Genomic DNA, 27169 nt, shown 5'->3' with positions numbered 1-27169 from the left:
GTGCACTCTACTAAATGTGCCATCACCTGACCCCTATAGTTTTGCATTTTTGGAAGGAGAAAAAAGTGAGTAAAATTTGAGTCACTAAATCAGCCATTCAGCTATTAAGTGGCAAATAGAGTTTGAATAAGGTCTCTTTAATTTCCAGGTCAGTAAAGTTGTTAGGTTGTGATTTATTTGTTTGTTTGCTTTGTTGTTGTTTGTTTTTTTTGCGGGGGAGGTGTTTGGTTTTTTAACTTCCACTAGCCTCCCAAGACAAGAAACTTAAATCTTCTTTGTTAATAGGCCGAAAGTCCCTGTACACAGTTCCAGATTTAAATCAGTTCAGAAATAACATTCCCTCTTATTTCCCTCGGGTGCACAGAGTGGTGAGTGCTACACACTTTACCACAATCCTTTAAAAAGTCATTTAGTAGAGAACTTGAATATTCGTGTGTGTATGTGTGTGTGTGTGTGTGTGTGTGTGTGTGTGTGTGTGTGTATGTATGTGTGCATGTGCACATAGAATTCTCTATCCTAAATGGCAATCAGCAGAGGAAGGTATTGATATAAACTGACTTGGATCTCAGTTAACCTCTCCCAGTTCCAAGAACACTGGTTCCTTTGATGTTAACATCACTATCCAGAGGTTAGTGAAGCTGAAAGTGGAGAGCAAGTTCTTCTTGCTATGAAAACCAGGATCCTGTTTTCCACATCTGGGAATCACCACCAGTGCAGAAGTTATCTCAGTGTTCTCTGACTCCATCAGGGACCATCATGCAATTATTAGAACATTTCAGCATTCCTTTGTTTGAATTTTTAAAGAGTTTATAAAATCTGAGCTATCATATATGGCTAATTGTGTGGTGAAACTTAGTGAGAAAGGTCTTGTTGGAATAGTTACGCACATGGCCAGAGGCACCAAATGAGAATGAAATAGATTATATCAGGGCCTGAAAAGCAGCCATGCTTAGATAAACCCTGTGGCCTCATGCTCCAAATACAGCATGCCTGAGGCAAGCCAGGCTTTTGGTTAAAGACAACTGTTGTTGAATGGTTCAGAGACTTGGTATCTTGCTTGAAAACGTGATGTCTTTCAGCAAATAACGCTTTATTTCATTGCAGGGCTTCAGCTGTGAGGCCATGGTGAATGTCTGATAAGTGCAAATAAGTGCAAGAAGTGGGATGCTGTGAATATCAGGGGAGGATATAATCTTTTCTAACCAGCTAAAAAGCAGACTCTGTTGCTGCTGAGTATCCCTGTATGGTGTATGTCTCCTATAAAATTTCCATGAAGTTCTTGGAAATAAAGGAAAATTCTTGGGCCTCCTTTGGAAAAGATCTGCCCAAAGATTTGTTGAAACATTATTTTCTTGAACTAGCTATAACAGTGCAAGGTTAGGGACAGAGAGGCAGAGAGGGAATAAAAGGGAGCAGTACCAAAGTTTCCTTCAATGTAGTGGAGAGCAAGCTTGACCCTAGGTTGTTTACATGGCAGTTCAAGACACTATGCCAGTGAACGATTTCACCAACCCTCAGGGACCCTTTCACGAGAGAAATAGCCTCCTAGGCTTGAAGGTGGTCATGAAGGTGATGACTCTGTTGAGTGACGGCAGCTCTAGTACCTATTCTACGTCATTATCTTCTCCACATTACTGACCAGCAAATTCTGGGATCACTCAGGCTGTTCAGAGACAGAAATAGGCAGTGTCAGAATGCCAGCTTTGTCTACCCAGCACTCTAGATCAGCCTGTGAATTACAGAATCTTGGATCAAAAAGGGACTCATTCCCAAAGTAACTTAAGTTGGCTCATTCATTTTAGAAATGAGAAAATTGAGGTTTTGAAATATCATTATTCCCTCTTGTGTAAATGAGGTGTTTTTTACTGCAAACATTTAAAAGGCATGTAAATCCTAATGTTTCCAGCCATGACCTAAGACTCAGATAGTCCCAGAGAACTATAAATTTCCATCTCTTTGCAGTATAGCTCAGTTAGGCCATGGGCTTAGAAGGGAGCTGTCAGTCCTAGTGCTACACTGAGTCAAGAAAACATTTCCATGGCAGTGGGGTGGAGAGGGCCCTTCTGGATTTGCAGGGTGGCATTAAGCCTTTGCTACAAGCCTCATCATGAGACTGGTGACAGATAATAGTATACAAAGACTCACCATGAAAATCAAATTTCAAAAAGGGTTGAGAGGTTTGCTGCAGAGTGTGTTAATTGACTTTTTTTCCCCCTTGCCTCCAGGGTTATCACTGGGGCTTAGTGCTGGCACTAATAATATACTGCTCCTGGTGCCAATTTTTTCCATTTTATTGGATAGGATAGAGAGAAATTGATAGAGAAGGGAGAGGGAGAGAGAAAGATTAAAAAGATAGACACCTGCTTCACCACTTGTGAAGTGTCCCCCTGCAGGTGAGAAGCAGGATTTGAGCCCCCTGATCCTTGCACAGGTCCTTGTGCTTAGTACTATGTGCGCTAAGGTGGGTGCACTACCACCCAGCCCCCTGCTAATTGATTTTTCATCTACAACAGATGATTTTGGTTTTTTTCCTCTCCCTAATGCAGTCTTTCTAAGGCACCAACAACATTAGTTGATGTTCAAGGCTGAATTAAAGTAAATGAATGCATTAGAGAAAGATTTCTTTGGTACTAGGCTAGCCTGAGGGTGTTTCTTCCCAGGCATGTGCTCTCTGGGTTGGAGAGAACTCGGCCAGAGCCAGCCTAGGCTGCTGCTTACTTAGCGACACGGGAGAGGAACCAGGAACTCTCATGGCTGAGCGGGAACACAGTGCCATGCTGCCTTTACTGATCTGCCTTTATATATTCTGAAGCGGACGTGGCAGGTCGGAAAAGGAAATGGGTAGGATAGGGGGCAGAACGGAAAAAAGGAGGTAGCAAGCTTCCATCTAACCAGTCGAAGGTAGCAACGAAGGTAGCAAGCTTCCATCTAACCAGTGGGGATTAAACCAGTGCCCTGCAGGCAGAGCGGGTCTCAGGCAAACCAATGATTATGTAAATAGACCACAGTGTTAAGCAATGGAGCAGGGGGGAGCTGGCGTAATGCCCAAAATTTTGGAACATATTATCTGAAATAGTGTATTGGTCTTTCAAATTCACAATCACAGCATAGGTTACTGGTTCAATCTTATGTTTTTAAAGGGGGGGGGGGGAGAGAGAACCGAGAAATTATTGAGTTTAAAGGCATATTTTCCAGAGACTTTAAAATAGCTACCTTGATAATATCTAGTGCTTTTTTCTTTTTCTTTTTTTTTTTTACAAGTGTGACATTGTCTCAGTGTGACTGCCTTTACAGCTGGATGCAAACACTATGCACTGAGCACATGCCCTAGCAAGAGCTTGTGTACCTGAGAATGAAGCACTTGGTTCCTCCTATGTTGTGCCCTAGGTGCCCAGTATAGCATACATGGACAGGAATAACTCACACCATGGTTCCCACGATGACTGCAGACACTCCCCACAACCCACCCCTACACCTGCATCCCCACCCCAGATTCTTGGAGCCAGTGAACAAGGTGACACTTCTTTCCTATATTCTACTAATAGCCAAAGATGCCATGTGGGCATCTCCTGAATCTGTGGGGGCAAGGTGTATGGGTAGGGATGCTGATGCCCTAGCAGAAGCCTTCCTGCCTGCACTCACAATTTGAGGAAAGGCCACATTCACTTCAGGATGGCATTGACAGCACAGCAAAAAAGAAAAAAATAATAATAAATGAATCACCTAATAAGGCTGTTGCAGAGTATCATACCTTTCTAGGATTCTGTGTGAAAATATGTAAGAATCCCTTTTATACACTTGGATATCATATTTGTCTAAAGAAAAGCTTGTGTGTGGCTATTTCAGCTTTGAGTTGAATGAGCCCTTTTTTTTTTCCTTGAAGGAGATCCATTGTTACTTAAAAGACAAACGCTGGCCCTTGGGACTGTGGTATTCGGAAGATACACTCTTTAAAATGAGTGGAATGAGTCTGACCCTTCAGGGAGTACAACTGACAACTGTGTGATTAAGCCAAATGCTATTTGGCTGTTTCCTGTGGCAGGAAAGACAGCTCTTCCTCCATCACCAGTGTGTTAAGGCCACATTCCCCTCATGGTGCAAACCGGAAGCCCTGGGTAGCGCTAACTAGGGTGATGTAACCAGGATCATCACATCACCTGGCATTAGCAATCTGCCTTTGGATTGCTTTGCATAGTGAGACAGTGTAGGAAGACCCACTGTGCGGGTTCATATTTTCAATTGACAGGGGAGATAGCATAGTGGTTATGTAGACAGACGGTCATGCCTGAGGCCCCAAAGTCACAGGTTCAATCCCCAGCCCCACCATAAACCAGAGCTGAGCAGGACTCTGGTAATAATAATAATAACAACAACAACAGCAAAATCTGAGCAGGTGGCTCAGAGGTAGAGTGCAGGCTTTGTGTGCATAAAAATAAAAAAAAATACTCATATTTTCAAGTGACCTTCCCCAAACCTGGGATATGAGAGCTCACCTTGACATCCTCTGTGGAGTTTGGAAATGTCAGTGTATACATCCCACTGACAGTGACCCCTGATTTGAATACCTCTGCACAGTCTCTGAATGTGACTGGTTCTTCTTTAGTCAGGGGAGTGTTCTTAGAGGCTGTGAAAAAGAGAGATAAAAATGGAAAATATTTAAAGGGAGTTTATGAAAAAATAAAATTTCATTCTTGACATGTTAAGTGAGATAAGTCAGAAACAGAAGAATAGGGGCCAGGTGGTGGTGAACCTGGTTGAGTGCATGTGTTGCAATGAGCAAGGACCCAGGTTCAAGCCCCCAATCCCCACCTGCAGGGGGAAAGTTTCACAAGTAGTGAAGCAGTGCTGCAGGTGTCTCTCTGTCTCTCTCCCTCTCTATCACCCCCTTCCCTTTTGATTTCTGGCTGTCTCTATCCAAAAAATAAATAAAGATAAAAGAAGAAGCAGAAAGATAAATATGGGATGATCTCACTGGTAAATGTTTAAAAATAAGAATGGGAGTTAGGCAGTAGCGCAGTGGTTTAAGCGCAGGTGGCGCCAAGCACAAGGACTGGTGTAAGGATCCTGGTTCAAACCCCTGGCTCCCCACCTGCAGGGGAGTCGCTTCACAGGTGGTGAAGCAGGTCTGCAGGTGTCTGTCTTTCTTGCCCCCTCTCTGTCTTCCCCTCCTCTCTCCATTTCCCTCTGTCCTATCCAACAACGAATGACACCAACAATAACAATAATGACCACAACAAGGCTACAACAATAAGGGAAACAAAAGGGGGAAAAACTGGCCTCCAGAAACAGTGGATTCATGGTGCAGGCACTGAGCCCCAGCTATAACCCTAGAGGCAAAAAAAAAAGAAGAGGAAGAACAGAAGGAAAAATACAAAGCAGAACTTGGAAGTTGATGTATTGCACTAAAGTAAAAGACTCTGGGGTGGAGGGGGGGTTCAGGTTCTAGAACATGGTGGCAGAGGAGGAACTAGAGGGGGTTAAATTGTTATGTGAAAAACTGAGAAATGTTACACATGTACCAGCTACTATATTTTACTGTCGACTGTAAACCATTAATCCCCCTCTATAAAGAAAAATAAATTCGTTCTTGGAGGTCAGGCAGTAGTGCACCTGGTTAAATGCTCACATTTAGTGCAAACAGACCTAAATTCAAGCCCCTGGTCCATACCTGCAAGGGGACAGCTTCATGAGCAGTAAAGCAGGACTGTAGGTGTCTTTCTGTCTCTCTCCTTCTCTATCACCCCTCTCAATTTCTGTCTATCCAATAAGTAAATAAAGCATTTTTTATTGATTGATTTATTTCCTTTTGTTGCCCTTGTTTTACTGTTGTAGTTATTATTATTGTTGTCACTGATGTCGTTGTTGGATAGGAGAGAGAGAAATGGAGAGAGGAGGGGAAGACAGGGAGGGGGAGAGAAAATAGACACCTGCAGACCTGCTTCACCACTTGTGAAGCAACTCCCCTGCAGGTGGGGAGCCTGGGGCTCAAACCAGGATCCTTACTCCCATCCTTGCACATTTCACTACCTGTGCTTAACCTGCTGCACTACCACCCGACTCCCTAATAAAGCATTATTTAAACAATTAATTCTTATGGAAGGTAAAGGATGTGCCAGTTATTCTGCCTTTGCAAATGAATTAACCTTCCAGCCTGTTTCTATTAAATCTCAGAGACTGTTACTGGTAATTTATACTTTAAAAAATGATTATATGTAATTTAAGTACTTCGCAGTCAGCTATTAATGTAAGTTTTTCATTTCAAAAAAGTCTTCTGTCTTGAATATAACCAAGTAAGCTTATATGGGAGACTAAAAGACATAATGTGCACACAGCCTATGGTGACTCTATCACAAAACATTTCAACCACTAATTATTCTGGACCATGTTTTGTGTTTGTCCTCCTACTTTTTGTCTATCAGAAGCCAACTCTTTATTTCTCTAAATTGTGTGGTGAAGATACCTAATGTTCTTTGGATTTTTAACAGCTGTCCCATAATAATTTTTTATAAAAGGGAGTCTAACTTATACTGAACTGTGTCTTTGAGATTCTTCATCTAATTTCTGTCTCATTCCAGAGAGCACAAGGATCAAGTCTTGGTACTAGGTGGTGGGGTTCCATTTTCACATTGGGTACAACTTTCTTTACTCCTGCCCCTAGATGAAACATGCTCCCTCTGCTCACTTAATACCAGAATTCCAGTTACCTGAATTACTCTGTTTGTCTCATCAGAGCTCACATTTGGCTTTCCTTGTCTGTGAGTGTGAAATAAGATGGGATTTTCCTACATAATATAAGAGAAACTGTTTGGAAGGTACATCTTGAAAATTAGCAACTGATTGTGAAATCTGCCCCTCATCACCAAGGTATTTCTATTTACCTGTTTCTTTGTATAATCAGAAACCTGTTGAAGTATTTCAGCTACAAGTGAGAAACAAGGAAAGTGTGAGGATGTATTACTTTAAAAAATGTATTTATTTTTGAGAGAGGGAGAGGGAAAGACACAGAGAGAGAGAGAGAGAGAGAGAGAGAGAGAGGAGAGATAACATAATAAGAACACCAGAATAAAGTCATTTTAACTAGACCCTCCCTCCACTCCTAATAATCTAGTCACTTTTGCCATTGGGTTTTTTATTCCCTATCACCGCCCCCTCCCCACTCCCATGTGAAGTCTGACCATTCGACCTAGCTTCAGTGAGAATCTGGGTTTGAAGTCTCTCCTTGCCTTTACTCCTAATATCCACCTTCTTCTTCTTGTTATTGTTGTTCTTCTTCTTGTTCTTCTTCTTCTTCTTGTTCTTCCTCCTCCTCCTCCTCTTGTTCTTCTTCTTGTTCTTCCTCCTCCTCCTCCTCTTCTTCTTCTTCTTCCTCTTCTTCTCCTCCTCCTTGTTCTCCTTCTTCTTCTTTTTCTCCTTGTTCTTCTCCTTCTTCTGCTACTACTATTTCTTTTCCTTCTCCTCCTCCTCCTCCTCCTTCTTCTCTTTTAACTGGCTCTATATTGATGTGTAATGTTAGAATGCAGGACTTCCATACAAAATGTGCATTGTTCAATCCCCAGCACCACATATGATTGATGCTCTAATACATACATACAGTCTTTTAAAACTGCTATAAGGGAAGGTTACACGCCCTTGTGAGGGCACATGTCTTGCCATGCATGAGACCTGTGTTCAAACTCAGCCCCCACATGGAAGCACCATAACCTCAGGGGATGCTCTGGTGCTGTGGTCTCTCTTCCTTTGTGTGTATTTTTCTCTGGTTCGTGCCCTCTCTCTCTCTCTCTCTCTCTCTCCCTCTTCCAGAAATGAAAAGCATGTCCCAAGTGCAGCGGTATTACACACATAAGAGGCGTCAGTGCAAAAAAACAAAATAACAGTTGGGTTTGCACTAAAACTTCCTAAATCTCATAGATAAAATATCTAAGAAAAATAATAGTGCTCTTAAGTTTGAAAGATTCACTGTTGAAATTTTTTTTAAGGATTCTGAACTTCACTACTAAACTACTGAACTACTAAAACTGCACTTTTAATAAGGGCTTAGAAAGGTAGCATAATTATTATGCAAAAATTTTAATACCTAATGCTCCAAGGTCCCACTTTCAATCACCAGCACCACCATAAACCAGAACTGAGCAGTACTCTGGAAATAAAGAATATACATAGAAGCCGAATGGTTGTGCATCTGGTTGAGTACACGTGTGACAATGTACAAGGACCCAGGTTCAAGTCCCCAGTCTCCACCTGTAGGGGGAAGACTTTGCAACTGGTGAAGCAGGTCTGCGGGTGTCTCTCTTTCTCTCTCCCTCTCTGTCTCTCCTTACCCTCTTGATTTCTGGCTGTCTCTGTCCAATAAATAAAGACAATAAAAAATTAAAGAATATAGATACATTAAGTTTTACTTACGAATTGGTGTTGAGATCATAGTCAGTAGATTATGAACTTTCTCCATCAGATCATGTTGCTGCTTTTGAAGAGCTGAATTATTCACTGTGGCAGTCACTAGCTGTTTTTCCAGTTCTTCAATGATGGAATTTTGCTTGGATACTAACACCTGGAGCTGATCTTTCTCTTCTCTCATTGACCGCAGTTGAACTATGTGCTTATCTTCCATGTCTAGTACTTTTTTTTCTAGCAAACTTTTAAAGAGAAAAAGCTGTTAGTGAAGAATATTCTGATTAACATGAAGACCAAGAACTCTAGAATTATCTAATAAGTTTCGTAAGTCTAATGCGATATTTTATATTGAGTTTCTTTTTCTCCAAGGTACTCTGTGATATTAAGGAAATGTTAAAGAAAAAGATAATTGCTGCAGCCTTGAAGAAGCGTTTAGACCTGCTGAGATTAGAAACATAGACATAACATAGATAGGCTGTAGATGTAAGATCAGAATCCCCTACTGTGAATCTAAGGTTCATACTTAGAATAAGCTCATCAATTTTGGTTAAGAGCAAAGAGTTAATGCAAGTAGTGAAATAGAGTATGTTGTCGTTCTGACTATTTTCCATGCCTTACAGACATGTATTGATAAGAAACAAGGGAATAAGCAGGGCCTGGTGGTGGAGCACTTGGTTGAATGCACATGCTACAATGCACAAGGACCTGGATTCCAGCCTATGGCCCCCACCTGCAGAGGGAAAGCTCCACAAGTGGTGAAGCAGGTCTACAGGTCTCTTTCTCTCTCCTTCTCTCTATATATCTCTATCTCTCTCTCTACCTCTATCTTTCTCTCTATCTCTACCTATATATCTGTCTTCCCACTCCCTCTCAATTTCTCTGTCTCTACTGAAATTAATAAAACATTTTAAAAAATTTAAAGGGGAGGGCTTCTGGAGGCAGGGCTATGGAGCAGCAGCAGCTATGTTTCTTCTCTCCCGGGTCAACTAGGAATAACAAAGGAGACCAACTAAGACCGCAAAAAGACAGTACTAGAACAACTTCAGGAACAAACCAAATCACCGATGAGTGCAAACACGTGTGGCTCATGAACAGAGAGGAGCCTAGGGAGAGATTAAGTCACTGGTAACAATCCTGCAGTTTACCAGTTGAGACTTCAGTTTACCAGTTGAGACCTCCAGTCTGTTTCACCAACAAAAAGACCGTTGAAGGGAGGAGAGGAATCCCCTAGATTCTAGAGCAGCAGCGGTGAGGCCCTGTGCTGACACCAGGGGACAGAGAACCAGGAAACTCAGGAGAAGATCTATACCTCAGTGCCCTAGCAGTGGGGATGTGACAGTCTCTTTGCATAACCACTGGATTATCTCTGCCACACCCTGCTTTATCTCTTGGTCAGGAGTCAGTGATTAAGCTAAGAAGCCTACTTATAATTTAAAAGCCCTCAGGCTCCCATAGCCTACAGGGAAGAAAAAAACACAAAAGAGGCTTTTAAGCCACTGAGCTCCAAATCAGGGATTAAAATACTATTGAAACAATTTTTAACTTCCACAACTGTGAGCCCTTTAATTGCCTTACTTAGACACAAGTCAATCCAGGCAATAGTGATCAATAATTTGAAAACTACTGAGAGAGGGACCTCATAATATATAATATGGTTAAACCAACAGGAAGAAATATTGGAGAAAGAAGTAATGAAATGTCTTCTATAAACAGTCAGACCACCATAAATATTCCATATATCATAACACTATAAAACTCTACAAAAATGGCGTTAAAATATCGTCAATCTTTGATACCAATAAATGCCAATGGCCTCAATTCACCTAGTAAAAGACACAGAGTAAGAAGATGGATCAGAAAACATAACCAAACAATATGCTGTCTACAGGAAACCCACCTGACTCAACAAGACAAACACAGAAAACTATCATACAAGCCAATGGCCCACAAAAAAAGGGTAGGAACAGCTATTCTCTTTTCTGGCATGATAGACTTTAAAATAATTAAAATTTAAAAAGATAGGTATGGACACTACTTAATGCTCAGAGTATCAGTCACTCAAGAGGACTTAACAATTATTAACATCTATGCACCCAATGAGAAGCCATCTAAATACATCAAACTTCTACTGAAAGAGCTACAGCAATATATTAACAGTAACACAGTCATAGTAGGGGACTTCAACCCCCCACTCTCTCAACTTGACAGATCATCCAGGAAGAAAGTCAATAAAGACGTGAAGGAACTAAATGAGGAGATAGATAAACGAGAACTATTGGACATTTTCAGAGTCATTCATCCCAAGAAACTGGAATACACATTTTACTCAAGTCCACATGGGTCATTCTCAAGGATAGACCATATGTTAGGCCACAAAGACAGCATCAGCACATTCAAGAGCATTGAAATCATCCCAAGTATCTTCTCAAACCACAGTGGAATTAAACTAACACTTAACAATTATCAAAAAATTAGTAATAGTCCCAAAATGTAGAAGCTCAACAGTACACACCTTAATAACTACTGGGTCAAAGAGGAAATCAAGGAAGAAATCAGAATGTTTCAAGAGTTCAATGAAAATAAAGACACAAGGTATCAAAATATTTGGGACACATTTCAGGCAGTACTGAGAGAGAATTTCAAAAGCATACAAGCACACATTAGGAAACAAGAAAAAGCACAAATAAACAGCCTGATTGCACATCTTAAAGACCTAGAAGAAGAACAAAGGAACCTTAAAGCAACCAGAAGGACATAAATCACTAACGTTAGGGCAGAAATCAATAACATTGAAAATAAGAAAACCATACAAAAGATCAACGAAAGTAACTGTTGGTTCTTCGAAAGAGTGAACAAAATCAACAAAACTTTAGCCAGACTCACAAAACAAAAAAAGGAGAAGACCCAAATAAATTGGATCATAAATGAAAGAGGAGATATCACTACAGACACTGGAGAAATTCAACATAACATGTGAGGCTTCTATGAACAACTATATGCCACCAAACTAGAGAAACTGGAAGAAACGGATGAATTCCTAGATACCTACAGACTTCCAAAATTAAGTAAAGAGGTACTAGATAACATGAACAGACCCATCGCATCTAATGAAATTGAAACAGTTGTCAAAAATCTTCCAAAAAAAAAAAGTCCTATAACAGATGGCTTTACAAATGAATTCTACAAACATTTCAAAGAAGAACTAATACCTCTACTTTTAAAAGTCTTCCAGAAGATTGAAGACACTGGAATACTCCCTGACAGCTTCTATGAAGCCAACATCACTTTGATACCAAAAGCAGACAGGGACACAACCAAAAAAGAAAACTACAGACCAATATCTCTGATGAACATAGATGCTAAAATATTGAACAAAATTCTAGCCAGCTGGATACAGCAGTATATTAAAAAGTTTGTTCATCATGACCAAGTGGGGTTTATCCCAGGCATACAAGGTTGGTTTAATATACGTAAATCAATCAAGGTGATCCACCACATCAACAAACGCAAAACCAAAAACCACATGGTCATATCAATAGATGCAGAGAAAGCCTTTGACAAAATACAACATCCCTTTATGTTCAAAACATTACAAAAAGTGGAAATCGATGGACAATTCCTGAAAAAAGTGGAGTCTATATATAGCAAACCTACAGCCAACATCATAATCAATAGTGAAAAACTGGAAGCATTTCCCCTCAGATCAGGTACTAGACAGGGCTGCCCACTATCACCACTACTATTCTACGTAGTGTTGGAAGTTCTTGCCATAGCAATCAGGCAGTGGCAGAGAATTAAAGGGATACAGATTGGAAGAGAAGTAAAACTCTCCCTGTCTGCAGATGACATGATAGTTTACATAGGAAAACCTAAGGAATCCAGAAAGAAACTTTTGGAAACCATCAGGCAATACAGTATGGTGTCAGGCTATAAAATTAACATTCAAAAGTCAGTGGCTTTCCTCTGTGCAAACACTAAGTTAGAAGAAGCTGAAATACAGAAATCAATTCCTTTTACTATAGCAACAGAAACAATAAAATATCTAGGAATAAACCTAACCAAAGAAGGGAAAGACTTGTATACTGAAAATTATGAGTCACTTCTCAAGGAAATTGAAAAAGATGCAAAGAAGTAGAAAGATGTTCCATGTTCGTGGTTTGGAAGAATTAACATCATCAAAATGAATATACTACCCAGAGCCATCTACAAATTTAATGCTATCCCCATCAAGTTCCCAGCCACATTTTTTAGGAGAATAGAACAAATGCTAAAAATGTTTATCTGGAACCAGAAAAGACCTAGAATTGCCACAACAGTCTTGAGAAGAAAGAACAGAACCAGAGGAATCACACTCCCAGATCTCAGATTGTATTATAGGGCCGTTGTCATCAGAACTGCTTGGTACTGGAACATGAATAGACACACTGACCAGTGGAATAGAATTGAGAGCCCAGAACTAAGTCCCCACACCTGTGGACATCTAATCTTTGACAAAGGGGCCCATACTATTAAATGGGGAAAGCAGAGTCTCTTCAACAAATGGTGTTAGAAAAAATGGGTTGAAACATGCAGAAGAATGAAATTGAGCCACTATATTTCAGCAAATACAAAAGTAAATTCCAAGTGGATCAAGTACTTGGAGTTAGACCAGAAACTATCTGATACTTAGGGGAAAATATTGGCAGAACTATTTTCCACATAAGTTTTTCTTTTTCTTTTTTTTAAATATTTATTTATTCCCTTTTGTTGCCCTAGTTGTTTTATTGTTGTAATTATTATTTTTGTCATCATTGTTGGATAGGATAGAGAGAAATGGAGAGAGGAAGGGGAGACAGAGAAGGGGAGAGAAAGATAGACACCTACACACCTGCTTCACCACCTGTGAAGCGATGCCCCTGCAGGTGGGGAGCGAGCAGCTCGAACTGGGATCCTTAGCTGGTCCTTGCTCTTGGCACCAAATGCGCTTAACCCACTGTGCCCGACTCCCTCCACATAAATTTTAAAGACATCTTTAATGAAATGACTTCAATTACAAAGAAGACTAAGACAGGTATAAACCTATGGTACTAAATCAAATTAAAAAGGTACTGCACAGCTAAAGAAACTACTACCCAAACCAAGAGACCCCTCACAGAATGGAAGAAGATCTTTACATGCCACACATCAGACAAGGGGCTAATAACCAAAATATATAAAGAGCTTGCCAAACTCAACAACAAATAACCCCATCCAAAAATGGGGAGAGGACATAGACAGAATATTCACCACAGAAGAGATCCAGAAGGCTGAGAAACACATGAAAAAATGCTCCAAGTCTTTGATTGTCAGATAATTGCAAAGATAACAATGAGATAACCCCTTCACTCCTGTGAGAATGTCATACATCAGAAAAGGTAACAGCAGCAAATGCTGGAAAGGGTGTGGGGTAAAAGGAACCCTCCTGCACTGCTGGTGGGAATGTAAATGGGTCAACCCTCTTTGGAGAACTCTCAGAAGGCTAGAAATGGAGCTACCCTATGATCCTGTAATTCCTTTCCTGGGGATATATCTTAAGGAACCCAACGCACCCATCCCAAAAGATCTATGTACACATATGTTCTTGGCAGCACAATTTGTAATAGCCAAAACCTAGAAGCAACCCAGGTGTCCAACAACAGATGAGTGGCTGAGCAAGTTGTGGTGTATATATATATACACAGTGGAATACTACTCAGCTATAAAAATGGTGATTTTATCATTTTCAGCCGATCTCGGATGGACCTTGAAAAATTCATGTTAAGTGAAATAAGTCAGAAACAGAAGGATGAATATGAGATGATCTCATTCTCAGGCAGAAGTTGAAAAACAAGATCAGAAGAGAAAACACAAGTAGAACCTGAACTGAAGTTGGTGTATTGCACCAAAGTAAAAGACTGGAGTGGGGGTGGGGGGAGAGTACAAGGCCAAAAAGGATGACAGAGGACCTAGTGGGGGTTGTATTGTTATATGGAAAACTTGGAAATGTTACGCATGTAAAAACTATTGTATTTACTGTCGAATATAAAACATTAATTCCCTAATAAAGAAATTTTTTAAAAAGTTAAAGGGAGTAAGCATACCAGGTATGTTAATACAATTATCTTCTGTGTTCTCAATTCAAACGTAAGAAAACAATCTGTGTCTGTGTCTTTCAGATATCATTGGTTTTGTACTAGTTTTCTTGGGATTTTCAATATTTTGCTTAGCTTCATGTATTTTAAGAGCACATATTACATCTCAAAATATACATTGACTGGTAGTATAAACATGATTTTCTTACCATAGGTCATTTTGCTTTTAGAAAAAAAAAAATTAAGTGCTCAGAGGCAACAACAACAACAAAGGAAAAGTTAAAAATAAAATGCCTCAGTCCTTGCAAGGGAGGTGGCAGTTGGTAGAGTACAGAACTTGTATGCCTGAGTTCTCAGTTCATTCCTGGAACCACATAAGCCACTGTGATGCTCTTGTTCTCTTTCTCCCTACCTCTCAGTAGTAAATCTTCTCTTAAACATAAAATGTCTGTGTCATGGTTCCTTCTCTACAGTACCAGCAATATTTTTGTCAAAGATTAGCATGCATACTATCGAGGTAGATTTAACAGGTTTCTGCAAGAGACTCTTTAAGGAACCAGAAAAGGAGAAACAAATTGATGACTGCTAGATGTTGCTTGCTATTCAAGAGTTTTCGCCTTCCTTTTCTTTCACAGTGTGTCTGATCAATACATTAAGAAATCCAGCACTTTAGAAGCTACATTTATAATAATCATATGAAACAGACTTTGATGTATAAAAATGTATAATTCTTAATGATAATTTTTTTAATTTTTATTACCTGTTCTTATTCTGCAATTTGTTTATTTCACTTGTTTGATCCAATATCTGTTTTTCCAATTTGTTCGTAGACTGGGAATGTTCCAGAAGCTGAAGTTCAAGTCTTGTTGTCTGGTTTAATACCTAAAGTACCACAAAATGAGATATTTATTTGTTGTCTTTTTAATTAGTCATAGTTTTCTTTTAATTAGGTTATTTCCCCTAGTATTTTAAAAATATTTTTCTTATTAATAGTTTGTTACAAGATTATAATATTACAATTATAGTTCCACACCTCACCTACCAAAGTTCTGTATTCCCCTAGTATTTTACCTTAGCTTATTGTTTGCTTTTAGAACAGACTTGGTGTCCTGAATTGCATTAGGTTGTGTTAATTTTGTGTTTTTCCCATCATATCTTTATTTTGTAAAGTGTTTAATTATTTTGGACAATAGTGCTTGTGCCAAATAATAAAGTGTTATTTTTCTTATTCTTGCATACTTTGTTATTTCTTTTCATACAGTGAGCTAGTGGGAGTAGAAGATAGTGTTTGATGTATTGGAAATTGTTGATAAGTAAATAAAGATTAGTCACCTGCTTCTATTCTGTAAAATACAGCTCACTTTTATCCTAGCATCTCCCAGTTTATGTTCATTTGTTTACCTTTTTTGTTTCCTTTTCCACCTTCTTCCTATTTTTAAAATCATAATGAGTAATTAGGAAACCTAAGATATCAGTGTGAAGGGGAGTTGGGTTTTGCTCTGTGGCCCCTTTGACACTAACCATGTGGCCGGCCATTGTCTCCATTGTATTCCTACAACTGTCAGGACTCTGGCTGCCTTTGGGCAGGAAGACTCATTAGTCACATCCTCTGTGTTGTGGCACAGAGGACGTGATATCATGTATAAGCCTCCATCATAATTGTTGCCCAGGAACCAGGATCCTGCATAGAGCATTGTTTGCCTGGGGTGCTGTGTCATTCATAAAGACTGACTGGACCACCTGCAAGGCTTGGGAGCTCTGTCCTTCATTATAGTGGGATGCATGCATGCTATCCAAATGCATGAATAGAGGCATTAGCTATGGAAGAATTGGAGTTCACTATTCACACCTGGAATATAGATTTGGCCCATACCTGCACTGGACCCCAACGCTCACTGTAGACTATTGCAAAAAGAGAGCTGGAATGCCAAGTCTTTTTATTTCACTAACTGACATAAGCAAGAATGGAGGGGAAGGTGGCAGATGGGTGTTGGCTGTCCCAGGACCAGATTATGTTGCTTTTCTATCACTTTTCTGATGTTCAAGTAATCCACGTCAGGATTCTGCTCTATGTAAACTCTCAGGTTACTGCCTAGCTTATAAATCTCTCTAACAAGCCAGAGAATCTTACATCTAATCAGAAAAGTACATGCATCCCATAATAATGAATGCTCATTCAGCAAATGCCTCCAGTATACTAGGTCTCTTGTGTCCTTGCTTAGATTAGACCAATGTAGTTGGACATTTATGGGCTATTTTCTTTCCAGTCATTTTCCAGTTTTCTAGGTTCTAGCTGAATAACATTGTATCTAATTTCATGTTAGATTTTTTATAACCCTATGATCCAACAAAAACTTATTAAACACTAATGATCTGAGCAGCACAGGATATAGAAAGGTTTACATCATTTCTCTGTGTTTTACATTACTATATTTACTATAACCTAACAACTTACTTAATAAGGACCATGCTTCTGGAATATTTCTGGACAGGCTTGAGTGCCACCCTAGTTTCACTCACACAAGGTGGGAAATGTGGACAAAGCACTACAAATGTATTTTAATAACAACTGGATGCCTCAATTCATTTACTCTAGATCTTTGTTTCTTTTGATTTTTGACTTGTATTGCATCTGGATCACAACTTCCAGAACCTTGTGATCTCTTATATAAACTATTGAAAGCTTTCATATCTTCTGAGTTTTATTTTTGCTCCTTAAATTCCTCCAACATGGGAGTCGGGCGGTAGCGCAGTGGGTTAAGCGCACGTGACGCCAAACACAAGGACCAGTGAAAGGATCCCGGTTTGAGCCCCCGGCTCCCCACCTGCAGGGGAGTCGCTTCACAGGCGGTGAAGCAGGTCTGCAGGTGTCTATCTTTCTCTACTCTTCTCTGTCTTCCCCTCCTCTCTCCATTTCTCTCTGTCCTATGCAACAACAATGACATCGATAATAACTACAACAATAAAACAACAAGGGCAACAAAAGGGAATAAATAAATAAATATAAAAATGTAAAATAAATTCCTCCAACATCACTTTTCCCACTGGACTATTATTGTGTCATGGGTTGTGTGTTGTTTAACCTGAATCAGTGAATTCTGTTTTAGTGTTCTGCTATTACTCTTTTAGTTTGTTCATGCTTTATATTCTGCTCCTGTTAGTCAGAAAAATCATAGAATCTGAGGGCTAAATGGGAGCATCAAAACCATTCATCTGGGCCAACCGCCCCCATCCTCATTTTATAGGTAAGACCACTGAGACCCAAAAGGTGAGAGCTTTAGTCCCCAGTATGTGGGGAACTAGCATTCTGTGGGCTGAAGCTTAGGGAAGAATACATCTTATCTTGCCATCTGCTGTCTGCTGCTGCTGCTTCTGCAAACCCAACACAAGCTGTTTCAATAACTCTCTCTCTCTCACACACACACACACACACACACACACACACACACACCCTCTTTCTCTTCCATGCTCTTGCTCACTAGAGTAATAATAGGGCCTTGATACCTGCATAATTCCACCTTTCCTGGTGGCTTTTTTTTTTCATTATTGGGGGAGGGATTAATGGTTTACACTTGACAGTAAAACACAGTAGTTTGTACATATGCAACATTTCAGTTTTCTACATACAGTCTAACTCAACCCCCCTCTGCCATCATGTTCGAGGACCTGAACTCTCACCCTCCCCCCCACCCCAGAGACTTGTACTTTGGTGCAGTACACCAACTCCAATCCAAGTTCTGCTTTGTGTTGTCCCTTCTGTTCTTATTTTTCAACATCTATCTATGAGTGAGATAATCCCATATTCTTCTTTCTTTTTTGGGCTTATCTCACTTAACATGATTCCTTCAAGACTTTTTTTTTTTTTAATACAGTTTGAGAGACAGAAAGAGATAGAAAGACACCTGCAGCACTACTCTACTACTTGTAAATCTTACTCCTGAAGGTGGGGACTAGGGTCTTGAACGCAATCCTTCCTGCATGGTAATGTGTCCTCTACCAGGTGCACCACCACTGAGCTCTCCAGCAGTTCTGAGATTTATCTTTTACCTTAACACTGGAGTTAGACTGAAGAACAAAGCTTCCTACTTTCTACTTCAGTGATTTTTGTGTCTCAAGTGCCCAAAAAAGTCTAGGACTTGGACACAAAAAGAACATCTAGAATCCAGAAAATAACAGTGAAGCAGAGGAGCATGTGCTTTGCTGTGGTCAAGTACGCACCAAAATGGTCTCCTTGTCCTTAGTCCTTTAAATGTCATTTAACCTCAGTGTGAAAAATAAGAATGTCTTTATTAATTTTTAAGTGTCATGGATACTTATTTTATTAGTAAAATAAATGTTTCTTCTAAATGTTTATTAGTAAAATAAGTGTTTCTTCTAAACATTCAGGCATCCTGTAGTGCTCCCTGGTTTCAGGAAGGCACAGTTCTATGCTACTCCTGAGCTGGCCTGACCACACTGTGTACCGTGCTTCTCACTTACCTGAGCTTCAACATCTGTCAGCTTCCGTGTCTGTTCAGCTGTTTGGTTTAGTAGGTTGGTCCCAATTTCTATCATCACAGCAGTCTGGTTCTGGACTACATGCTGTTGCATCTCCACCATTTCCTTCTTCATACTGTCCTGGATGTAATTTTCAAGCTGGATAAGGACAAGTGTCAGAAAAGATGATTATTACTCAAATGATTAGGAACTTCATCCCTAAATAGCCTCCCTTGTCTTAAAACAATCTGTTGGGTGGTCGTGGAGGTGGCTCAGCAGTAGAGCACAGGACTGCCGAGTAAGAGCGCCTAAGTGTGGTCTCCAGTACCACATACAATACAAAACCAGAGTGATGCTTTGGCCCTCCCTTTCTCTCTAATTAGTCAGTAAAATGCTTAACAGTGAAATGCTGTTATATGATTTTAATCCAATATCCAGAAATTTGGTAACATCATGAGTCAGAGACAAACTACTCATGGTTTGGGGTCTTTCTAGAAGTCGATGCTGAGACAGCAAGGCAGATGTCAAGGTCCCAGTCCTAGCCGGGCAGTAAGATGAAAGTGTAGTCTCAGGAAGGACCACTAAGGGTGACATTATGGCACTCCACCCTGCCAGTTCACAGCTCATCCATGTCAGGTAGGAAATAGAAATTGCAAGTCATCTCTGTTACCTTCCACTTTTTAGACTTGTGACTTCCCAACAGATAGACTTTGAAAGAGTATAACAGCACAGGAGGAGGACTTGGGACTGTCCCATACTTCACAGCTCCATATTCAGTGTCACCACCCCTACCCTCCTCCTTTTTCTAAGTTCATTATACATTAAATCTATGAAGTTTTTCCTAAAGTGCTTTTTTTTTTTTTTTTCAATTGAATCACTCTTATCCTATGCTAGAGCCTTCACTACCTCCATTATTCTGTCTCAGAGCTTCTGTGGATTTGGGGTAGTCCACTGATTTTAGCATCACTGAATCTCAGAGAAGGAACAAGTCACTTTCACAGTGATACTAATGGATACTAATGTCTCTATCTTGCACAAAACAATTACATGACTAGATATAAATGTAGGGAAGTGTGTGGGAACTAGTTAGTGAGTTTTGTATCATGGATGCCTACCCACTGTTTTGCTTCATCCTGGATAAATTGCTTAACTTTGGGGGTTCCAGTGTATTCCTATATAAATAAGGAGTTTCTGATGGATCAGAGAGTGCTTTCAGGGCCAATAAAGCTATGCTTTTAACGCCATTATATTTACATTACTTTAGGACTTACATTTAATTTCCTTTCTCTGTTTTTCACAATGATCCACTCCTATCCATTGGTCCAAATGACAAGCTCAGGAGGGTAGAAACCCTGTTTTTATTTCTGCTACATGTGATAACAACTCAAAAATTTCTTCCTAAATTGAATAACTGATTGTCGGTTATAACTGCTTGTACTTACCTTTCTTTCAAAACTTACTATTCTTTCTGGAAGACCACTCACAGAGTCATCATCCAACACCATTAAAATGGTATTTACTCAATAATTGTCAGCATAGACCTCTAAGAGGGAGAAGTGGAGCGAGAAGTATGGGGTTTCATCCCTTAGCATTAAAGGGCTTCTTTGCGTGTGCAGCGTAGAGAGCATGTCTCTGGCTAGAGTCAGGAGGCTGTAGGGTTAGTATCAGAACAGCACTAAAACTAATGACTGATTTTGCTGTTCCTGAGTACTGCTTTTGCCCCCTCCTGGTGCATTTCAGCCTCCTCCATCCCTTCATACTGATGATTAAAGTTGCCTCCTAGCCTTTGATGAAACAGGACAATTGTCTGGTGGATGGTGAGATGTACTAAGACTCTCATCTTGGGGAAATGCAGAAATGAACACTGGTGACCACCCTGTAAACCAAAATTCCCTTAATAAAATGGAGGGGGGGAGAAGGTCTATCCTTAGTTCTCCCTTGGTTATGGGCAGTTACTTAACCTCCAACCACTGTTAAAATCCTAGAGTTGAAGCACAACGAATCAGAGTAGAGTAGACTGCTCTAAAGTGTCAGGTCCTGTTAACTGGCCCTCCAGAAGAAATCTCTGATTTAGGCTTCACAAAACTCTCAAAACTGATAGCTCATTAACTTTTTATTAACAAGTTAGTGCTATTAGCTTAGTCCTTTCAATGACCACATTTTTTTAATTCGTCTGTCCATCTTCTCTCTCTTTACTCCTTTTAAATCATAACTTTTATCAGCTAAGTATGTAATTTCAATAAATAAGTAAATAACCATTTTCATTTTGTACTTTTCTCTCACTGCTTCTCTCTCTCACTCTCTCACACACACTCTCATCACCATGGGAGTAATGGAATTTGGAGGTTAAAGTTAAAACTATCTTAAGTCATCCAGAGAAGTTGTTTCAGTTACTCTTAACACCCAACAAAGATAATATTTAGAAAGACTTATTCTGGGAAGTTAGAGCTATAAAGATACACTCAAGCTGGAGTTTGGTTTAAGTCCATCCTCTGAAGTAATAATTTACAAACTAGTATAAATAAAAAAGTCTTAATCTTCTTGTTGATTTCTGTACTTAAGAGAGAGCTAAAATAATTCTATATTTTGTCACTCTAAATCATAACTAGAGAGGAAAATGGGTCCTTTAATCCCCCCCCACCCCCGCCTCCTGTCCTCATGTTTTGAACTACCAGGTCAAATGTGGTTATAACCACCAAGAGACTTGAGAGGACTGTTTATAATTTGACATTCTCAAGTGAAGTTCCAATTTAAAATTAGACAAAAGAACTTTAAAAAAAAACTTACTTTTATAAATAATTTTAGCTTTACTGCCTTAAAACTTGAAAATAGTGGAATAGAAAATAGTTTTTAAATCACAGATATTCTTTTAGGACAGCATATCTCTCTCTCTCTCTCTCTTTCTCTCTCTCTCATTTCTTTCTTTTTGTTCCACTTTACTGGAGGTTAATGGTTTATAGCATAGTTGTTGACACATAGGTACAACTTCTCATCTCCCTATGATAGATGTCTGCTTCAGCAGGACCCCAGTGTGCCTCTATCCCATGCCTATCCCTCTTTTCCCAGAGTCCTTTGCTTTGGTGCAATACATCATACCCAGTTCAAGTTTCACCTTATTTTTTCCCTTACTGTCATTGCTACTCAGTTTCTACCTATGAGTGAGATCATCTGGTATTCACCAGACAACATATTTCTGTATATTGTGTATCTGTACATGGTTATTATACACTGAAGTATGTTACTAAAATGTTCATACAAATAATGTGTGTATCTAGTCCCTATATATATAATGCATATATGTGTAGTATCTAGATATATCTCCAACCAAATAAAGTCCTGTATGATGATCCAGCTGCTAACTGCAGGTCCACAAAAGCAGAAATATCAAAAAGAGTTCTGCTCTCCTGTCTCAAGTAGCAAGATCAAATAAATGTTTGAAGAAACATTGGTGACATAACACTGAATCCCCTTTCAGACAGAGAAGAATTTGTTTGACTCCAGGAACAATAGAACAATAACAGCCACAGGAACTGTTATTGGTCTTTGTGACCACTTCCCATGTCTCAGCTGGCCTGTGCATCTCTTTGTCCACCAAAAGACTCGAGGTGCCTGGTTGACACAGGACTTCCAGGCCTGTGCACAGGCTGGTGGTCCAAACCACAAGTGCCACTCGCTTCACATTTCTCCTGATTTCTAAATCACAAGTGATAGGTCTCAAAATTGGACTCTGGTTGCCTCTCAATTCCTAAGGTTGGCGGTAGCTGAGGAAACAAAGGCAGACCACCTGTCACAGAGCTAAATGAAGGTGAGGAGGTTTGAACTGACAGAAAAGCCTGGAGTTAAAGCTTACCAATGCTCATTCTGAGATCTGGTAGCATGGGGGGGGGGGGGGGGGTGGGGAACCATAGGATACAGAATCAAGCTCCCAACTATGTGGGAGCATTTGCGCAGAAACTTCACAAGCAGTGGAATAGTGCTTTGTACTTTTTCCTTCTGTCTCTTATCCTTTTCCTAAATGGAATCATACAATCAAGAGGCCCCAGCAGAAATCTTGGTGGGGAAAAAAAAAAAAATCTGTTTTTCCCTCCAAAGAATAGTAGTAAACTTTAGAGATAAGCTCTAGATGCTGGTAACAGTGTAAACATGTACATTTCCAAGTGGAGAGCTCCAATTTTATTAGCCTCCCCTTGAGTCACTGCATGTCCAAGGGCATAGACCAAATCTAGAAATAAAGTGGCTCACTTAGCATTAAAGATGGGGTACCTGAAGTGTCCCCTGTCTTCTAACCTTTAACTTAATGAATTAGTCCTCTCTTGATTAATAGTCCTAGGATGTCTTGCTGTTTATTTATCAATATTTAATTAGATTAAAAAAAAATTCACCACTTCATCATACGTAGTTTTAGGGATCCAACAACCCCAGACCTCAACATGCAGGTCCTGTACTCTACCTATTGAGCCATTTCCCTTGCAACATAAGAATCTCCCTTACTTTTATAGCCTGCAGTTAAGAGCCAGAAACAGAAATCTAACCAACAAAACTCCATTCTAATATAAGGAAGTATAGGAGAAAAAAGACGCCAATAAGCCCCTCCTCCATTGGTAGCCTCAGGCTCTGCTCTCCTTGATCAAAAGCTCCCCCCCCCCCCTTGTATGCTCTTATCACTGCTATTCCAAAAACACTTGAACCCCCTGAGGGAGAGGGCATGGTGCTTACTTATTTCACATGTGCAGCTATGCATCTTCATGTTTTTGTAGGAATGTTGGATGCTGCTTTCATCTCTGAAAATGATCAGGCAATGGTTTTGAATCGCTGAGGGGTGGGATGCCACAGTGCCTCCCTCACTCTGTGTGTATGTGTGTGTGTGTGTGTATGGTGTTTGATTGATCCTCTACTTAATTACTAGTCTGCATGTACTCCAAAGTGTGGGACCCTAAACTTTTTCTTCTTCCTCCAAATTCAAATGAATTATCCAAGTTTAACTATCACCATAGTTGCATACATTGTTGCTCTGTGTTATTTTAATCTGCTTAAAAAAAAAAAAAAAGACTTGCACCCTAAACCTCTGTCTTCAAAAGTTGGCAACATTCTGAAGCCAGAATAAAATATCTTAACATAACATAAACATATTGTTTTTCCAATGGAAAGTTCAACCTGAAGTTTTTCATTACTCCCCCAAATTTGAACAATCAGATTTGACAGAAAAAATAAGTCCATTTGCAAGGCAGCTGTGGCAGATTGATTGCACATTGGAATCTTTCCCTTGTTCTTCTCACCAAGATTATCTTTTCTCTTTTTTTCCTACCAAAAGGAAAGTTGCAAATCTTGAAATTGGCTGCGGGTGCAAAATATATAGATAGTGGATGAAAAACCTCCTTAACTTCAAGATTTCAATATTGGTCCCAACTATAGATTCAGGTTGATTGATCCCATCTATTGAAATAAAGCTTCATATCTTAATACCCTTTAACTAGTTTCCTTTCATTTCTTTTCCTTTCCTTTCATCTCACTTTTCTTTTCTTTTTCTTTTTTGGGACTTTATTCCAGACTGACTTTTTCAGTCAGAGAGACTGGGGAAGAGAAGGAAGGTGCCGAAGTTCACAGTGCCGAGGTTCCCCTCTCCCCTCCAGCTTTGATTTTGAGTTTTCCCTAGAGCCACTGTACTTTCTAGCATTTCCATTTAGAAATGAGATATTATGTTTGTTCTTTCTTCCACAGCACACACCAAAATGTATGGCTTTTTTCATCCTTGTTCGTCTCTCTTAATTTGGTCCTTTTCACACATCCCCTTCCCTCGTCCTGTCCCCAGTGTCTACCATCCTTCCTCTGGATTGCCAGGCAGCCCTTACTTCTCTCTCATCACCCCACCTGAGAGTTAGTAAGTTGAATACAAACATTAGGGCTCTGTTTCCCTGCATCCCAGCCTACAATACACAGTATAGATCCATCACCTGGCAAAACACTTATTTCTGAGCTGTACCTCAAAATCTGATAGGGTGTTCCCAGGTGTTCCCAGCTGCCCAGACTATTCTCCCTCTTCTGTCTTCACTACTCCCCAATTCTATCCCTTCAGGGTTACACATGCACATACACTTGTGCATGCGTGCAGCCTCATCAAAGAGACCTTTATACTGTGTGATGCTTTTTGTGACCAAGACCATTTTGCAATTTTTAAAAAATTATTTTTAGATCTAATACTGTAGGTATGTGTTCTTGTTTACTTGGGGATTGGAAACTGTATACATAGCCCAGTAGCAGCCAGAATTTTGTGTTTTCTTTTGGAAGTAACCTTGGGTGATAACCACCATACAGGTTTCAAGTACTTGTCTTTGTAAATCAATATCTACTACATTGTAGGAGTCAGAAGAGAGGTCTAGTTTCTATCCTCCACCATACAATGGACAATTTTCACTCAGTTTCCTCCTTTCCCCTTTCCTCCCATCCTCAATTCATTTTCATAACAGGGCTCTAGGTTCATTGACCAGGGATATTCTGTTTGAGAGGTTTTAACAACATGTTCTTGATATACCCAGTCCTGAGGAAGCTGAAAACTTCTTTTGAGGACTCCAGTCACTTGGCAAAACTGGGTATCTTCCATCTCTTTATAAAGCTTTTTTTTTAATCTACAGTGATTACTGCCAAGCCAGTTATGTGCTCAGTAGTGTTCAGTGAGAGATTCTGAGAATGAAGGGATTGAGGCCTAAAGATTTAAGTCTTGTGCAGACCTTTGCCTTTAAAGTCCTATAGGGGCTGGGGCAAGGGCAAGACTGTAGGTGACATTCAAATGTACCAAAGCTGTGTCTTCTTGTATAGGAGGTACCACCCTTAAACTTACAAAGCTATGAAACTGTCAAAGCTATTTCTCCCCCACTGGCTGTGATTTGGGCCCCTTTCTGCCCTCATTTGGTGTCAGCACTTTGGGAAGGAGGGGTCATGCTGCCTGTTGAGGGTTTCTAGGTGCCCAGTAAACAAACCTGCATCCATTCTTCTGACTGCACAGATCTCCAAGATGAGTATGCCCTTTTACTTTTTTCTTGTAATAAGTTGCTTCTGCTAGTTGACACTGTGTCATGACAACAGTGCATGGAGACTCAAAGTGCTCCTTGGTGCCCACACACTTGAAGATAGCGACACAGGCAGCACTGGGTGTTATATTAGAGATCATGCTGTGGGACCCCCCCTCCCATGCCCCCACAGACTACTTGTGAGATGATGTTAGCAGGCAGGCTTTCACTTGGGAGTCTGCCACATACTCCTTTCTGTTGTTTAGCTAGTGGGGGGGTTATCACATGCATTTGCACCTCTCTGCATCCTTAACCAGCAGTCTAGAATCTAAGGAGGAAATGAATTTTTCTTTTCAAAGTGTCTCAGTCATTTCCCACTGATTAAATTGCTAATTTTCCTCCATAACAGTCACTTTACATATATGCAGGCTTAACGATGCTGGTATGTTGACCTCATAAATTTTTAATTAATTTATTTATTCCCTTTTGTTGTCCTTGCTGTTATATTGTTGTAGTCATTACTGTTGTTGTTGTTGGATAGGATAGAGAGAAATGGAGAGAGGAAGGGAGGACAGAGGGAGGAGAAAAAGATACCTGCAGACCTGCTTCACTGCCTGTGAAGTAACTCCCCTATAGGTGGGGAGCCGGGCCCTCAAACTGGGATCCTTATGCTGGTCCTTGCACTTTGTGCCACCTGCACTTAACCTGCTCCCAACTCCCTTGACCTCATAAAATTTTTTTTGGGCATTTATAGCAAAAAAAAAAAAAAAAAAAACTGTCACTTTTTGCACACGTATGACTTTTTGAACTCCATAAGCATTGAGCCAGATATCTGCTAGCATTCACAGCACCTTACAGGCACTTGTAAGGGAGAAGCATATAACAAGAGTTACAAAGTGACATATACATTTGTAAACATTAATGATGGCTAGAGCAGTGAACAGCTGTAAAAGTACTTTCATATCTAGATATGTATATTCAGTCTCACTGGATTCTCACACCGCCTTAGCTTAGGTTTCCCCAAAAGCTGAGCCTGAGACAAAGACATGCATTCAGGAAGTTTATTTAGGAAGTGATCCCAAGGAGAGGCATGGAGCCTGGGAGGGAGGAAAGGGGCAGTTCAAATACACATACAGTGGGTCTCTCCCGTAGTGACTGTTGAAAACTGTCCACCTGGGACAAGAAAAGAGAACTCTTGTCTCCTCCCCA

At 40.1% G+C, this 27169-nt stretch overlaps 2 protein-coding genes across 2 annotated transcripts in view; one reads left to right on the top strand and one right to left on the bottom strand.

Moving 5' to 3' along the window:
* The window catches only part of MCPH1 (microcephalin 1), a 260272-nt gene that overhangs the window by 115713 nt on the left and 117390 nt on the right, over positions 1–27169 (top strand). The gene's annotated exons all lie outside the window — the stretch shown is intronic.
* Positions 1–27169, bottom strand: part of ANGPT2 (angiopoietin 2) — a 64483-nt gene that overhangs the window by 13317 nt on the left and 23997 nt on the right. The window contains exons 2-5 of the mRNA XM_007517221.3: positions 18960–19115; positions 15241–15362; positions 8401–8633; positions 4494–4624 (exon numbers count right to left, since the gene is read on the bottom strand). Coding sequence (XP_007517283.1) covers positions 4494–4624; positions 8401–8633; positions 15241–15362; positions 18960–19115 — 642 coding nt within the window. The remainder of the gene's footprint in view (positions 1–4493; positions 4625–8400; positions 8634–15240; positions 15363–18959; positions 19116–27169) is intronic.

The sequence above is a fragment of the Erinaceus europaeus genome, chromosome 2 (genome assembly GCF_950295315.1).
Source record: "Erinaceus europaeus chromosome 2, mEriEur2.1, whole genome shotgun sequence".
Classification (NCBI taxonomy): Eukaryota; Metazoa; Chordata; class Mammalia; order Eulipotyphla; family Erinaceidae; genus Erinaceus; species Erinaceus europaeus.
This window is presented reverse-complemented; position numbering and strand designations above follow the sequence as displayed.